Source organism: Haliotis rubra, unplaced genomic scaffold (genome assembly GCF_003918875.1).
Source record: "Haliotis rubra isolate DU_JTF1 unplaced genomic scaffold, ASM391887v1 Scf7, whole genome shotgun sequence".
In the NCBI taxonomy this organism is placed as follows: Eukaryota; Metazoa; Mollusca; class Gastropoda; order Lepetellida; family Haliotidae; genus Haliotis; species Haliotis rubra.
The window spans coordinates 667,662-685,651 of NW_025767412.1; the positions used below are offsets into that span (position 1 = coordinate 667,662).

The 17,990-nt window shown below is 42.3% G+C and overlaps 1 protein-coding gene and 1 long non-coding RNA gene across 2 annotated transcripts; both read left to right on the plus strand.

Moving 5' to 3' along the window:
* The first annotated feature begins 999 nt into the window (after positions 1-999).
* LOC124258583 (sepiapterin reductase-like) lies at positions 1,000-5,769 on the plus strand. Its single transcript, XM_046692647.1, has 4 exons — positions 1,000-1,005; positions 1,562-1,811; positions 2,254-2,409; positions 5,645-5,769. Exons 1-4 carry the CDS (start codon positions 1,000-1,002, stop codon positions 5,752-5,754), a joined length of 522 nt encoding a protein of 173 aa, XP_046548603.1. The 3' UTR covers positions 5,755-5,769.
* Positions 5,770-16,293: 10,524 nt separating this feature from the next.
* On the plus strand, positions 16,294-17,060 carry LOC124258658. Its single transcript, XR_006893638.1, has 3 exons — positions 16,294-16,465; positions 16,820-16,859; positions 17,032-17,060. It is a non-coding gene; the product is annotated as an uncharacterized LOC124258658 (long non-coding RNA).
* The last annotated feature ends 930 nt before the right edge of the window (positions 17,061-17,990 follow it).

A 17,990-nucleotide genomic window follows, 5' to 3' on the forward strand; every position in this document is an offset into this window, starting at 1 on the left:
GGGGTCTTTTCAGGGAGGGTCATTAATACAATGTACAAAATACATGGGGAAAGTCAAACAAAACTATGACAAACATTACCCGACTGTTATTATATTCAGTACATTAGTATGCAGCGGGGTAGCTACCATTATAAAAAAAGCCCGGGCTTACACATGATTGTTGCTAAAAAGGTTGGGCAAGCCCTCAATACTATCTAAATATAAAACTTTGGAACCTATCGGGCTTACACGAAAAAATTGGCTTGCTGCGCGCCTGGTATGTATATATGTATTTGGATGTAATTTGTTCCGTTTACAATGCCGTACTGTGTTTACAAAGGTCAAGGCCACCGTTTGAGTTTATTCTAACTCTGACAGGGCTGTAATAGCAAGTGTAACGACCTTTAGTGCATATCTGAACTAAGTTCGTATATTGTCCTGTAGTATAATACCTAGTACTATACCGTGGAGACAGCAAACTGCTGACTGTGCAAAACTGTCTGAAGCAAACTGCTGACTGTGCAATACAGTCTGAAGCAAACTGCTGACTGTGCAATACAGTGTGAAGCAAACTGCTGACTGTGCAATACAATGTGAAGCAAACTGCTGACTGTGCAATACAGTGTGAAGCAAACTGCTGACTGTGCAATACAGTGTGAAGCAAACTGCTGACTGTGCAATACAGTGTGAAGCAAACTGCTGACTGTGCAATACAGTGTGAAGCAAACTGCTGACTGTGCAATACAGTGTGAAGCAAACTGCTGACTGTGCAATACAGTGTGAAGCAAACTGCTGACTGTGCAATACAGTGTGAAGCAAACTGCTGACTGTGCAATACAGTGTGAAGCAAACTGCTGACTGTGCAATACAGTGTGAAGCAAACTGCTGACTGTGCAATACAGTGTGAAGCAAACTGCTAACTGTGCAATACAGTGTGAAGCAAACTGCTGACTGTGCAATACAGTGTGAAGCAAACTGCTGACTGTGCAATACAGTGTGAAGCAAACTACTGCCTCAGAAATGAATGTATGTCTCTTTTGTAACCTTTAGCTGTGTATTTTATTAAATGACTCTTCACCTGTTTTTGGAAATTCGACCAAACAGCAGTCTTTCTATTTTCATGAGTTGGTCACAATTGTCTCACAAAAACATGTGAATCTATAAACTTGATGAATTTTCCAAACTGTCTGTCGTAATTATGAGCCTGCATATGTCAGAAAACCAGAGAACCGACTGATCTTTATTCTGAGAAGGTTGTGTAGGTAAGCTTGGCATTTTTTCAGGAACAGTCTAAACATAATTTATATTCCTTGATTTAAATCAAATGGTTGAAAACCTTAGTAAAATAAGCAACATCCTACATCATTTGGCTTTTTTGGCCTACAATTTCGTCATCAAACTCATTTGTGTTTCAAGTTGTTTTCCTGCTAATTTTATGTTTTGCAATTTAATCCCAGGACCCCCCCTCCAATCACAAACACCCCCCACCCCTTCCCGGCCCCGAATATCAAATGGTCAGCGCCTAATTCGACTTACACATGCTATACTCTGTATATCCTTCACTTGACTGACTCTGTTGCAGGGGAGACAGACCAGCGAGTTCCAGCAAGCCATGATGATACACAACGCTGCCTCTATTGGAAGTGAGTTCTGTCGGAATTTGACTGACGTAAACCACGTATCTCACTACCTCAATGTTAACATGGCTGGATTTGTTGCTCTGAATGCCCAGTTTATGCAGGAGTTTAAAGATGTCCCTTCCAAGGTGGTTATCAACATAACGTCCGACTATGCAGTGCAACCTTTGGCCAGCTGGGGACTGTATTGCTCAGGTAAGTAGAGGAGAGAACCTCAGTGGTCCAGTGGACAAAGTGTGTGCATGGTCTGAGGTTCGAGTTTCTTTGATTGCTTCATGAGACGTGGCCTTGGGCTCAACTGCACAAAGCGACCCTAGCGCTAAGACTATCATGAGTCTATGGTGTATGGGAAGTGCAAACTTCGTGGAAGTCGAGTTACAATAACTTTATGCAAGTGGATCCTGTAGTATAATAAGGTGCGGTGGGGTAGCCTACTGGTAAAGCGTCCGTTCGTCACGCCGAAGACCCGGGTTCGATTCATCACATGCGTACAATGTGTGAAGCCCATTTTTGGTGTCCCTCGCCGTGATATTACTGGAATATTGCTAAAAGCGGCGTAAAACTAAACTCACTCATTCACTGTAGTATAACACAACCAGAAGCACCATGAACTGGAAGAGTATGAACCGTGTTTCAGGCAAGGCTTTCCGGGAAATGTTCATGAAGACCCTGGCACTGGAGCAACCCGACTTCCGGGTGTTGAGCTATAGCCCAGGAAGTGTTGACACCGACATGTTCTACAAAGAGGGGATCCAGGAAACGAAAGATGTAAACGTTGTTAAATCCTTAAGAGGTATGTACTACACGGGGTCAATATTTGTGACAAATTATTTTAATTGACTGTTTATTGATTAACTAACAAGGTCATGCTGAAGTTCGGGTTCGATTCTTCACATCCGTACTATGTGTGAAGCTCATTACTGGTGCCTTGATACGTCATATTGCTGGAATACTGGTAAAATTATACTTACACTCATACTCACTCACTCACTCACAGAGGTGTAAGATTTCGAATGCATTGTCTCATCGGGAAAATGAATAAAATATAGTTGTGATAGACAAAACACACTGCATACTAATTTTTCACGACTCAAATTGTCCTTCTTCCACGCCAGGGGCTTCCTTGGCAAATTGTTGCCAATCAGGAGTTGTCTGTCCTTGAAACCTCAATGCACAGGTTACATGTTTCTGAGAGTGATAGGTCGAGGGTTTGTTCCTTCACGCTCCATACCAAAATATGTTTAAATATGGTACATGCTGTTATAACCCTCCTGACACCACTGCATTAAGAGGACCCAGAATTTCAGTCAGCATACTGTGTCTAAATGGGGTGTCCTCCTTAAATCTGTGGTATGGTCTCTCAGTGGACCAGCCTTATAAAACCGGCTTCAATCTGGACCAGCACAGGCAAACACACACGCCATGTAACCACACACACACTACGCACAAGCACCCTGGCGGCACACACAGGTAAGCACGCTTGGTACCATTAGCACAAACTATAGAAGGATGTTTGTTATGTAACAATCTGTTACATCTTTTGATTATTCTTATTCGCCGTTCTTATGTCTTTGTCCTCAGTTTGATAGACATTGATTTCCAATATGACCAGTTCTAGTTGGCCCCATGACATCACCATGAGTCTTACCCAGTGACCATTATATCTAAATCTGTCCTTGTTGCTTTCTGTTTTCTTTCCTACCTGAAATATAAAAAAAGTCTTTTATTCAGTTTTCTTCGCCGCTGTAGAAATCTTTGGTTTTCTTGTTTTTTCCCTCCCACTATATTTCATTCCTAAGAATTCTAAGGGTGTGGACTCTAAAATGGTTAACGTAAATATAACTTTGGAAAAATATCTTTATCAACCTAAACGCCAATGTTATTCTTTTACCAAATATTGACATTTCCATAACCAGTGAATTTCCATGATCATTTCGAAACATTTTAAGAATTTTATATTGTAGTTATCATTTATCAAAACTCCCCTTGAATTCCCACTAACACTACTAAAAATGCAATCAAAACCCCATTCTGCAAGAATATACTTTATTTTTTTGTTTCAAGAAAATGTACATCCTGCAATATATAAAGACAATATTTCTTGAAACGTAGAAAATTAAACTCTCTGATCATTAAGGCTCAATGTACTCATAGCCCTATACTTATTTTACTATCATCATTGCTTATAACAAAAAGATATGTAACAGGATGAACATGTCTGCAAGCATGATCAAACACTGAAACCATATACTGTATATATACTATATGTTTTTCACCATGCTAGACTCATGTGTATATGAATATGCATGAGAATAGCAATGCGAAAAATATTGCAATTGCACACTTCCTCATTCACAACAAAAATATAACATGATACTAAAAATACAAAGTTGAGAAATAAGCACATCCAGTTGGGTAATCTATCCCAATTTCCAGGTTAACAGAGTAGCGAAATGCAGCCATGGTGTTACAATTCTGACCTTGTCTCACCTGAAGAATCCCAAACCAGTTTCACATGTATCAACCAGTTATACATAACTATATATACGTCATGTCTGAGGCAGGGGCGGTGGGGTAGCCTAGTGGCTAAAGCGTTAGCTCGTCACGCCGAAGACCCGGGTTCGAATCCCCACATGGGTACAATGTGTGAAGCCCATTTCTGGTGTCCCCCGCCGTGATGTTGCTGGTATATTGCTAAAAGCGGCGTAAAACCAAACTCAGTCAGTCAGACAGTCATGTCTGAGGCAGAGACACAGCTATAAAGGAGAAACGAGTTTTTTTAAGGACTATAAATAGATCCTTCGGATCGGGAAAATAGTTCATAACAAGTTCTTGCCGATGCCACCCCTTGCACTTGTGGTATACGAGGCGGTGGGGTAGCCTAGTGGTTAAGGCGTTCGAAGACCAGGGTTCGATTCCCCACAAGAGTACAATGTGTGAAGCCCATTTCTGGTGTCCCCCCGCCGTGATATTGCTGGAATATTGCTAAATCGCGTAAAACTTAACTCACTCACTCACTTCTGGTATACGTCCCATCACATGTGCATGATCAGTCACATGATAATTGAATGTCACATGACCGTTCCCAGCACTGTTCACCAATCGTAGTTTCACGCATTATGAGTACCGGTATAAATGAAAGTTCAAGAACACAACGAGAATACATTACCTCAAGAGTGGAATCTGCGAACGTAGACAAATATCCACAGCCATGTATATGTAAAAGATCATGCAAAGATCACAAATAAAAAGTATATACACATGATCTAAAAAAATGTTTGTTGATAAAAAAATAAACTAGGGACAAAACGTATTCACGTTTTCCTGACGTCATAGACGGTACACCGGAACGGACAACTCGGAAATTTACATGACTGAAACATTGCAGGTGTAATGTTTTATTATCTTCTAATCCAAATCAAACTTTAAGTTGGCTTAAACAATCTGGACAGTGAATTATATGTTATTTTCTTTCGACCTACCTACCAAGTTTTCATTATCCATTTCTGTAAGAACCGAGAACGCGAATTCTGCTGCAGGAATCAGCAGCCTAATGAGTATACAAAATGTTGTTGAAGACAACTGTCCCTTTGTTCTTCGTTGTCATATGTTCCAAGAACTAGGCTAAGATGTAAATATATTCCATGGAAATATCATCTTTTTAATGTCACCTGATGAAGTATACATTATATAAGATTTAACTGTTTATAATATGCTACGCCATCTGTATGTTAATTGATGTATTGTAAATATTATCTTGGTGTGTAACATTGTAATGCAGAATAAGTCTGTGGTCTACACAACGAAAGGAAAAAACACTGCGATTCGATGAGAATCAGCACAATGTTTTTCACATGCTGGAAGTATCAGGAATCTTATAATACCTTTCTTGCAGTGAAGATAGTAACAATGCCTTTGTGTCCGTGATCCTACAATTTTTTCAAGCATCATCATTTTCGTGTAAAATTTAAAAATGTTAATAAGATTACTTGATTGAAAGAACTTTTTATATGTTTTTTGTCCTTCAGACGCGGAGAAGCATATCCTTACTCCAGACACTACAGTAAAGAGACTCATCGCCGCACTGGACAAAAACGTCTTTGAAAGTGGAGCTTGTATTCATTACTATGATGATTAGTACCATCGGGCTGGCCACACGGAAACATATTGTGTTTCCGATTACATTGATTATTAAATTAGGACAGACAAGAAGAGAGCTATATATTTAGATGCAGTTGGTAAATAAAAAGAAACTGGTCTTTTAATAGCATTTTTTAAACCTTCCTTTCTTCCATGAATATATAATATTTATTTCCTCCATTCTGAAGAGCACACGGTTCACATAGTATATATATACAATACAATAATTACATATTATTCTTCAAGCAATGGTCGTTGGGCATATGCGCAGTCCGTACCAGATCTGAACGTTCGTGGAACAGTGCTTCATATCTATGTGACACCAACAGATCTCTGGTAGTATCTGTTGGCCATGCGAAACACATACTGCACACAGACTGCCGCGAAAGTGTCTCTGTCATCTGTGCACAGGTTAAAAGTAGTCACACAGGATAACATGCGCAATCATTAAGGTTGTGGAGATGCACACTGATTTCCACACTACCAATAGCTATGATCTCACACCACAGTTCATCGCGGAGGTCAGTCAAGTGATCACAGTACTGGATAATATGGGTAAGAATATCTGTGTAAAACAGACCACACCTATGGCACAAGTCACTACCACCCTGGTTCTCCTTAATCACAGCACAGGTTGGCACCACAAAATTGGCTGCTGCTCTGCAGGCCGGCTTCTTCTGCGCAATCACCCAGGCTTGGTGCACACACAGGTTCGGGTGAATCTGGTGGAACTCATGTAGTCCTGAATCCACTTATCTCTGTCTGTATGACGTCACTTCGAAGTTCATTACATATCTTTTCACAATTTTCTTCCACGCAGTCTGCTTTATGAACTGTCCCGTTTTTACATAAGACTCTAGCTGCTGATGCAAACCGTATTTATGAAGAATTCTCACGATGTCGGGAATAAACCCGTTGACTTCTCAAGCTCATGTCTGAAGCACAGAAGTCTGGTAAGAAACACCTGGTGAGGCAAATAGTGTCTCTTCATATTGATGAGTCTGCCTATATATAACAGCTTTCGAGTATCACAGTCTCAACAGGACAAAGCCCTAGGAGACCAAGACAGATATCTGTCCTGGTTCTTGTTGGCAGATTTTGTATTTTCTTTACTGCATAACGGTATGCTCGTTCGAGCATGGTTATCTCATGTTTGGTGAGACCAGTCCAAAGCTCACATCCATAGAGTGCCTTTGGTAGCACAGATGCTGCAAGTAACTTGCTGGCTGTCATCGGGTTCATTAACTTTGAGTGGAATCCTTTCCGCAACAACACATGTGTGTTTGCTCTCAGTGTGTTACAAGCCTGCAGCACATGCTCGATGGATGACATTCTCTGTGTGAGTACTATGCCTACATGTCTGATGATATCAGTCTGGACACAGGTTCACTGTATAGTGTGATTTCCGGACGGTTGCCCATCGTGTTCGCACTATAGGGAAACGTCATGATCTCACTCTTGCTGGGAGACAGAGTGAAACGCCAGTCATTACTGTAATCCTCACACGTCTGCACACGGCTGTTCAGGGCATGCACATTTGAACTAACAACCGCATTGTCATCTGCTTGAGTAGGTGAGCACATATTCAGATCTAACAACATTGCACCTTTCTTGGTATCAGAGAGTTTCTTCAACAGTCCATCAATATATAACAAATACAGCTTAGCTGAAAGGACTCCGCCTTGGCGAACTCCTTGTAGAAGCTCAAACACTCTAGATTTATGTTGCCCAAGTTGTACATATGATGTCATACTTGTGTACATCCTGTCAATAATGGTCCTCAGCTGTCCGTGAACCCCTGCTTCATACAGTTTGTATCTGAGACCGTTATGCCAGACAGTATCGAATGCCTTCATTGTATCCAACGTGTATATCTTGTTTCCTTTCATGGTATTGATATATAGTCTCTTGCAGATTAAATGACGCTTCTAGAGCTGACAAGCCTGTTTGATACGCCATCTGCTGTTTACTGGGAAAAGTTGCCGTAGACTTCAGCGGTTGTAAGTGTTGTATCAGTTCCATTTCAAATACCTTTCCAATGACAGGCCTGAGCGATATACCCCTGTAGGAGTTCGGATCTTTTCTCGATTTGTTACCCCCTTTGAATATAGGGACCATGACGGATACACACCAGTCTCTCGGAAGACTTCCTGTGTTCACAATAGCACCAAACAGACATGACAGATGAAGCATCAAACATTTCCCACCGTGTCGTAAGTGTTCATAAACCAAACCATCATGTCCTCCAGCCTTCTGGTTGGGGAGTTGCGAACACAGTGCTTCTATGTCTACTGCACTAAATGAAATACATTCACCACTCTCTGTTAAACAACTCTTCCTGATGGTGTCTACTGTATGGTTGACATGCTTTTGAAATGCCCTACTGAAATGTTCCTTCTCAATATCTTGATACACAGCACTGAAGTGAGCCGCCCAAGCTTCTATCATAGCATCGGGAGTGCTGTGAGTAACACCACTATACGTTATAGGCGCCAAGGACGCTTCATGTCCCTTCTGTGCTGTGAGTAACACCACTATATGTTATAGGCGCCAAGGACGCTTCATGTCCCTTCTGTGCTGTGAGTAACACCACTATATGTTATGGGCACTACATGTTATAGGCGCCAAGGACGCTTCATGTCCCTTCTGTGCTGTGAGTAACACCACTATATGTTATAGGCGCCAAGGACGCTTCATGTCCCTTCTGTGCTGTGAGTAACACCACTATATGTTATAGGCGCCAAGGACGCTTCATGTCCCTTCTGTGCTGTGAGTAACACCACTATATGTTATAGACGCCAAGGACGCTTCATGTCCCTTCTGTGCTGTGAGTAACACCACTATATGTTATAGGCGCCAAGGACGCTTCATGTCCCTTCTGTGCTGTGAGTAACACCACTATATGTTATAGACGCCAAGGACGCTTCATGTCCCTTCTGTGCTGTGAGTAACACCATTATATGGATGGATGGCATATCCCCACTGTCAACGCCGTAGATGGCAAGTCCCCATTCTCAACGCCGTAGATTTCATGACCCCACTGTCAACGCCGTAGATGGCAAGTCCCCACTGTCAACGCCGTAGATGACATGTACCCACTGTCAACGCCGTGGATGGCATATCCCCACTGTCAACGCCGTAGATGGCAAGTCCCCATTGTCAACGCCGTAAATGGCATGTCCCCACTGTCAACGCCGTAGATGGCAAGTCCCCACTGTCAACGCCGTAGATGGCAAGTCCCCATTGTCAACGCCGTAGATGGCATGTCCCCACTGTCAACGCCGTAGATGGCAAGTCCCCACTGTCAACGCCGTAGATGGCAAGTCCCCTCTGTCAACGTCGTAGATGGTATGTCCCCACTGTCAACGCTGTAGATGGCAAGTCTCCACTGTCAACGCCGTAGATGACAAGTCCCCACTGTCAACGCCGTAGATGGCAAGTTCCCACTGTCAACGCCGTAGATGGCATGTCCCCACTGTCAACGCCGTAGATGGCAAGTCCCCACTGTCAACGCCGTAGATGGCAAGTCCCCACTGTCAACGCCGTAGATGGTATGTCCCCACTGTCAACGCTGTAGATGGCAAGTCTCCACTGTCAACGCCGTAGATGACAAGTCCCCACTGTCAACGCCGTAGATGGCAAGTCCCCACTGTCAATGCCGTAGATGGTATGTCCCCACTGTCAACGTCGTAGATGGCAAGTCTCCACTGTCAACGCAGTAGATGGCAAGTCTCCACTGTCAACGCCGTAGATGACAAGTCCCCACTGTCAACGCCGTAGATGGCAAGTCCCCACTGTCAACGCCGTAGATGGTATGTCCCCACTGTCAACGCTGTAGATGGCAAGTCTCCACTGTCAACGCCGTAGATGACAAGTCCCCACTGTCAACGCCGTAGATGGTATGTCCCCACTGTCAACGCTGTAGATGGCAAGTCCCCACTGTCAACGCCGTAGATGACAAGTCCCCACTGTCAACGCCGTAGATGGTATGTCCCCACTGTCAACGCCGTAGATGACAAGTCCCCACTGTCAACGCCGTAGATGGTATGTCCCCACTGTCAACGCCGTAGTTAACAGTTTTGTTCGCGTTATACGTGCAGCACCCACTATAGGGTGTACTGTTCGCTGTACCCTGAATAGTAAAGTGTACTTGTAGCACATCAAAGGTTGAAGCTTGAAAGTCTTTTTATTTTGAGTTTCGTTTTTGAGTTAGTTTCAATCCTTGTTAAACAGACCAATCAACAGACATTATCCCTAACTAATTGAATGACACTATTTCTCACTGTCACTGATTAGTCCTTGTGTCGTAATTATGACGCTATTTGAGGTTCTGTAAGTGTACTGGAGTGACAGTGGGACTGTTAAAGCTTGTATTATTCGGGATCCTACCAAAATCACCCAACATATACTGGTTACCTACTACACGAGCACCTATTACACGGATCACCAAGTACATGGATCACATATTACACTGATCACTATTACATGGATCACCTATTACACGGATCACCTATTATATGGATCACCTGTTAGTGGGATCTTCTATTACATGGGTCACCTATTGCATGGATTACCTATTGCATGGATCACATGTTAAATGGATGAACTATAAGAAGTAGCACCTATATGATAGACCCATTAGACTGAGCACATACCATCCATACCATCTTACTGCTTGAGGGAACCTTAGCCCATATGACCTACTCATGGCTTTGGTTTACGTTGGTCTTGTTCATTGTTTAGCAGACAGGGTCCGTACTATGGCATAGTTCATTTATGGTTTGATTTCTTTCAGATACTGGTATGATCTCTATATGTCACTTGATCTGATTTATGAGGAAAAATTGATGTTTTCTATAATCATTTGCAAATTGGAATTGTATGGTAAATAAGTTTAAACATGCGCTGCATATCATCAATATCGTCAGCCTAAATTATCCATTCAGCAAAATAGCATTGGCCTCCAAAGATAAGAACCTGTTATGGTCTAATCTAGTACATGTTTATTCTCTAATATATCATAGAACCATCGTGCCTTGGTTGAGTACAAGACTGATTGAGAATGTTACTGGCTTCTAAAGAATATGATTCTTATCTGTATAACAGTGTACATTGACTGAGAATAAAACTCATAAAGGGTTTTACTTGCTTTTTGTTTGTTGCCTCCCGATAATATGTGCCTAATGTATTATACTTATCTAATGTATTGACTGAGAAGAAGAGCGATTGGGAATATTACTGGTTTCTACATCATGCGAATCGTGTATTACGACATCCGTCAATACCTTACAGCTGAAGCCACCCATGCCTTAGTCCGGGCGCTTGTGATTTCAAGGCTCGACTACTGCAACAGCTTGCTGTTTGGGATCAGTCAGAGGCTATTGGATAAGTTACAGAAGGTGCAGAACACGGCCGCACGTATTATCAGTCGGATTCCCAAACATGGCCACATCACACCTGTTCTTAAACAGTTGCACTGGCTCCCCATCAAGGCAAAAAGCGACTACAAAATCCTCTGCTTGACCTACATGGCCCGTCACGGACTTGCTCCCCCATATCTCTCTGACCTGCTTACTCCTTACTCAAACAAACGGTGCCTTCGATCATCCAATCAAAAGCTTCTGTTTGTGCCAAACTTCAGGCTTAAAACTAATGGAAACTGGACTTTTTCATATGCAGCCCCAACCTTGTGGAATTCACTCCCATACAATCCGAAAGTTTCTGATAGTATTGCCACATTCAAGTCAGGACTCAAAACATACCTGTTTTCAATGTATTGTTAGGAACTCTATGTGGACGTGTACATATTGCTGTATAAATGTGGGAGACTCTTTTAATCTGTCATTGCTGACGCGGAAAAGGCACATGAAGAAATCTGCAATATATATTGGGCAAGCGCTGTTCAACTTCACACCCTTTCCATGAACAGCGGACAAATGTGTGAATACCAAATACTGAAAGTATTACTGTTTTCAATATTGTCACGGTAGGACTAACTCCACATTTCACACTAGACACCACCCATCCCATCTGTCGCTGGCCTTTACATGTCGGTGTAAGTAGCCTAGAAGTTGAAGTGTTCGCCCGTCACGTCGAAGACCCGGGTTCCATGTCCTACATGGGTACAATGCGTAAAGCCCATTAGGGCTATCCGCCGCCGCGGCGTTCAACCCAATTCACTCTTTGGGTCTCCGGATGGGGCTCAACCCCAAAAGTACTCAAATCTGTACTTTGGTGAGAAAGTGTAATCCCAAATATCTCAACATGCTACGTTTGAGCACTTTCTAAATGACATTGTGCATTTTTCGGGTGACTCAAACCTCCAGACGACAGCACATGCAGGCGGAATTGAGAAACTGAAACAGTGGTGAGTGTAATTAAGATCAGGGCCCCGTTCCACAAAGCGATCGTAGCGCTAAGATGATCGTAACTCCCATTCTTTAACATAGACTTACGACATTCGTAGCGCTACGATCGCTTTGAGGAACAGGGCCCAGATCAGAAAAAAAACGGATCTAAACCAGTATAAGACACAATCGTTCAACAAACCAAAAGCTCTCACACAGGCTAGGATAAAAGACTGGCAAGATAATTTGAAGTATGTAGGGGAAGGTGTTCTATTCCCACAGAGGTTACTCCTTTCATATCTCATCCTACGTGGTGACCTCTGTTCTAATACGGTCCGACAGGTTTCATTGGTGTGAGCGTTCAAGACTCGTGATTGGAGGCAATCAGATTTGAGTTGTGCAATCAGCGACGTTGTTTCAAAAGTGATCATTCGCCAGGCCTCGGTAATTTCCGTATGCATCGGGAAAACTAGAACGTCTTCCCCAGCGCGATGCGCAAACGTTTCTTCTAGACAGAACTCAGTCATGTAATGGCGGATCAATGGCGTCTCCATCGCCCTCGTTGACAACGAACAAGCTCACCATTAAATGTCTCGTGTGTCACATCCACACAAGTCCCCGGCAGAGGAGGGATATTTGTGGCCCCACATTTGCTTGTATTAGTCAAGTTGAGCAAGTGTTGGGAAGGAATATCAACAAGAATCAGGGATTGGCATGTAACTTTGTCTGCCTCTCATCATAAATGATAGCGATGATCGTTTTGGCTTCACTGATACATGGGAGAATCTCGTAAGTTAGGGACTTGCCACTACCAGTTTTAGTCCCGACAAACACATCTTGTCCATTGATTCCTGCACTCTCTATTGCTAGTTTCTGATTTTCAGTTAAACATGAAATACCGAATCTTTCCTTTGCACGTTGACCAACTAACTCCATGGAGGCCGCCATATTGGATCTAAGTCTATTTAACACGTGTTCTGATTGGATAGAAAGAAGGGAGATAATTTGTGTTGCGATATTTTGCCGCTAGGGGATTTTACGAGGACCGGGAAATATGGCCGTATTAGAACAGAGGTTACGTAGGAAGATATGACATGGAGTAACCTCTGTGGGAAACTGCTTTTTGAAAATAGCATTTCACAGGGTGTCAATGACCTTGTACTGAGCTGACCTCTTGATAAACCACTTTCCCAGGGGTATTTTTAGACTCAAGTGGGCAATATAAGGCCCCCGAACAGTCCCCATGTCATTCAGACTTCAGTCGCCAGAGAGAACGCACGCATGCTCTTGACTCTATTGGTTCTGGTAGCCGTTTACATCGAAGATAGTAAATGGAAGCCGCTCACCGTGATATCCTGAGGAAGAATGACAAACTGTCCGTATTTGGTCCTGGAAGGAGTACCTCAGAAAGAGGTGGTCCGTTGGGGTAGTCATGTAGATTTACATGTGTAAGAGTGTGATGTTCATTGTACAATACTGAGGGTATTTGTGACTATTTGAGAATAAATCAATTTTGGTTGTCATTGGTTGATGTGGTGTATAAAAGTCCTAACAAAAGGTAGGTGAAGGGAGAGCAGAGTGGCACAGTGGAAGCGCACTGGGCTCATAACCCAGAGGACTGCTAACGCTCTGCTAACAACATGTTTTAGGAGTTAGAATTAGGGCTAGCAGACATCTATATAAAGGACAGAAACGGTGATTTAGCTTCATTTAGCCGTGAACCAGTGATAGTGACACTTCATCTGAAACCTCTGTGTGAGAGTCAGTATTCATTCTGAACAAGAAAATGAACAGAAGATACTGGAGACCCTATTTGGACGATCCTAAGAAATGGACCAAATCCCTTTACTAACGTGGATGATTATGTGATCTATTATGAGAAACAAGGGGTAAAGATCGACCTACCCCATTCTAAAGAGACTTTTGCACTCACGTCTCCAACCCAACAAGTCGTTCAACAGGCCAAAGCACGTATTCAGATGCAGGAGAACGGGGAAACTGAAGCCAAAATAATGACTTCCTCCCAGAGTCGCACAAAGAAACGGAAGACGAGTTTATAGATAAAAGCAGTTAGTAGACAATTTCTTTGCCATTTAGACTCGGACCACCATGCAGTCAGCAACGTGTCCCGTGTGCTATCAGACGTTTTCCAGAAGGGATGCCATGCTTAGACATCTCCGGAATCAACACAGACGAGCAATGCAGCCACCACCACCACGAGCCCCACCACCACCACGAGCACCACCACCACCACCACGAGCACCACCACCACCGCGAGCACCACCACCACCACCACGAGCACCACCACCACCACGAGCACCACCACCACCACGACGAGCACCACCACCACGAGTCAGCACCATGCAGTCAGCAACGTGTCCCGTGTGCTATCAGACGTTTTCCAGAAGGGATGCCATGCTTAGACATCTCCGGAATCAACTCGGACGAGCAATGCAGCCACCACCACCACCACGAGCATCACCACCACAACGAGCACCACCACCACGAGCACCACCACCACCACCACCGCGAGCACCACCACCACCACGAGCACCACGAGCACCACCACCACCACCACCACCGCGAGCACCACCACCACCACGAGCATCACCACCACAACGAGCACCGCCACCACGAGCACCACCACCACCACCACCGCGAGCACCACCACCACGAGCACCACCACCACCACGGGCTCCACCACCACCACAAACCTATATCGATATCAAATGAATCATCCAAAGCCAAATGATGGTGACTTTTTAATACATTTTCCACATGTCTCAGAATGACATCTGCATTCAAATTTTCCAATGGTCTCAGTGGGACCACAATTGGATTTCCTAACTTTTGATGGTGTAATACGACACGTCCTAAATCAGAATCTTGTAACTGCCCCCCAGCTTGACTTAGCACATCATCAAACATGTTATGCAGCCGACCGTGAAGGTCAGCTAAATTTTGACCTCTCCATTCATCATTAAATCTGATTTTGTACACTTTTTCAACCGCTGCATGTTTAGCAAATGTACGTTGTTTCCTTAGACTAAACTCATACGGACGACTCTCATCTTCACCTAGTCCGACTTGATTAAACATGATATCATCAAAGTCAAAATCTAAATAGTCCTCATAGTTGATGTGTAAATCCTGTGTGAAAAGACTGTCAGGTCGAGGTTGTTTACTAGATGGGCCAGGAATGGGGGAATTTGAACGTTTTCTACTAGGTGGGTCTGTCACTATATCTGTGACATCTGTATCAGGCTTACTGGGACAATCCGCTTCCAAATTTAAATTTTGACACAATTCTTCAAATTGCAAAGTGAACAAACGCTGTTGAACGATGGGTAGGTGTTTTACATTATAGTAATTTGCAAACTGGAGCAACTCATCTACAGTTTTGATATGGGGGAGGCACTGGTTTAAGATTTCTTGTTCCATTCTGTGAAAAAAAAACACACTTGATAATACAAATGAAAAGTTTCACAAAAGAGACGGTGGTGGCCATGAGACATTTACATCGTTCTCAGTTGCAACCAAATAAACTGTTATAAAACATATTCTAACGTCATTATTACCAGCATCTAACTATAGACGCCTAAGCACTTACCACGCGCACGTACAATTCCCATGACGAGAACGCACGTTTCAAAGCTGACACGCCCTAGCTACTGTTGATTCTAACGAGCATATAACGTTTTGTTTGTATGTTTTAAAATACATCAAGTACTGTGTTATCATGATGCATTCATTCAATGCAAAATCATACTATTTTAATTTGAGAATAGGGAGTAATTCACAATTCCATCATATCAGGTTGTTGACACTCGCGAAAACACACTCGATCACGCGCGAGAAATGTTGCCAGGCTAACAGTCGACAAACGCTTTCCCCTGCCCCCCCGCCACAGTATAGTGCCACACACGCAATGTGGGTCAACAATGTCTAACGACTGGGAGCAGTGAGCGGGAGACCGCCACTAGCTTTGCTCCAAGGCGATGCTAAAGGTTAAACCCGCTGCTTTATAGTAATTCTATCCTTTAAATAAACTAGTCAAGATAAGCGCAGACAGTCTACCCCAGTCTATTAGAGGAATATATTTCTATTTTTTTAAAAGAAATTATCGTTTAAAGGATTCTTTATTAGCTTAGAGACTTGTGCAAGTCTACCCTAAACCAGAGCTGCCTAAACAGACTGAAATTCCATTTGCATGGGTAGTGTCAGGGACGTGTTGGGAATAGCTATGTTTTGTGACATTGAACTCTTATACGAACTGATGGTTGATTTCAAACAATCACAAACATATGGGATTTTTCACTACCATCGGATATCATTATGTGTTTTATTCATGGACTATGAAAGGTATGTTAGCACGATTTTTTCCGCCAAAAAAGTTTAGATTGGTTGACACATGAAAACTTTATTGTACACATGATGCATCCACAATACGTGTAATATATGTTGAACTTGTTGAAGACACTCAAGAGCTCAAATGGTTTCGTTGGTCGTGAAGTCACCACAAAGTGCAGTCAGCAAGTGATGAATGATGTTGAATTAAGGGGTTTTTATAGTTAAAACTGAAACCGGATATAACTAGTTTGTGGTCAGTGGTCAAGTGAGTTCCGTAGGGCGCGTGCATGTGTTATTGCTAATGTATTACCTGTTAGAAACATTTTCATATTTTTTAAATGTAGGTGTAATGCTTTTTTTTAACAGGGAGATGGAACTTTTTGATCAGCTAGATAAATCTGTGTATGTAAGTATCTCTAAATATCTCTATCAAATTGCAAAATCACTACTGACTATAAATATTATGTTGTTTCAGACCTATCTCACTAAAAGTCGGCTACATATTTTATCAGGTACATATTTTATTATACGTGTGAGGAAGGCATGAGTAATACGTTTTTGTATTTTTGTTTCTATAGTTTTATCTAGCGGAACAGCAGCAACAACAATTTCAACATCATCAACAACAACAGCAACAGCAGCAGCAACAACAATGTCAGCAACATCAGCAACAGGAACAAGACCTGCTGTGAGTGTGACTTAGTTGATGTATTACATAATACTTTTGTTTAAAAGAAATATAATTTACATTGAGTGTTAAGTGAGATTGCTTTTGTTATACACAATATTGATTCTAAGGTTTTAATATGTGTTATCTCATGATATATTTTGCATATTGTTTCAGGGATGTCCACATGACACGACCCCTAAAGGTCGTGTCAATGAATGAGAAGTGTGCCCAAATCCGGGCACACCTCCAAGCAATCATGGAGTTGCTACCACATTAAGTAAGTACTTATTTTTTTCCCTCTTGCTTTTGACAGCAATAAAATCTCTTTAGGTTACTGACTGACGGAATGACGAATTGAGTAACTAAAGTCATACATGGTTAAATGGAAGTAACTAAAGTCATACATGGTTAAATGGAAGTAACTAAAGTCATACATGGTTAAATGGAAGTAACTAAAGTCATACATGGTTAAATGGAAGTAACTAAAGTCATACATGGTTAAATGGAAGTAACTAAAGTCATACATGGTTAAATGGAAGTAACTAAAATCATACATGGTTACAATCATTCAACTAGACAGTTTGATGTGATTGAAAACTTACTGACTCAAAGATAAGCCATTTGTTCATTGTAACATCATCACCTACATGTGTAAAATAAAATTTTCTTCTTTTTTATTCAGAACGACGGACAAAGGAAATATACTGTATTATTATATAAGAATGTATATTTTTTATGTAAATAAAATAATAAAATAGATAAAGAAAAGAGCGATTAATGCTGTGTGTGGTGATTCAATGGGCGCACGCTCGTTCAGGAATGTGAGCGATTACTGTGGTGATTCAGCCTTAATGGGTGCCCGCTCTG

Coding starts and splice junctions, on each gene's coding strand:
- LOC124258583 (XM_046692647.1), top strand. Junction 1,812..2,253: donor CTGGGGACTGTATTGCTCAG/GTAAGTAGAGGA, acceptor ACCGTGTTTCAG/GCAAGGCTTTCCGGGAAATG. Junction 2,410..5,644: donor CGTTGTTAAATCCTTAAGAG/GTATGTACTACA, acceptor TTTGTCCTTCAG/ACGCGGAGAAGCATATCCTT.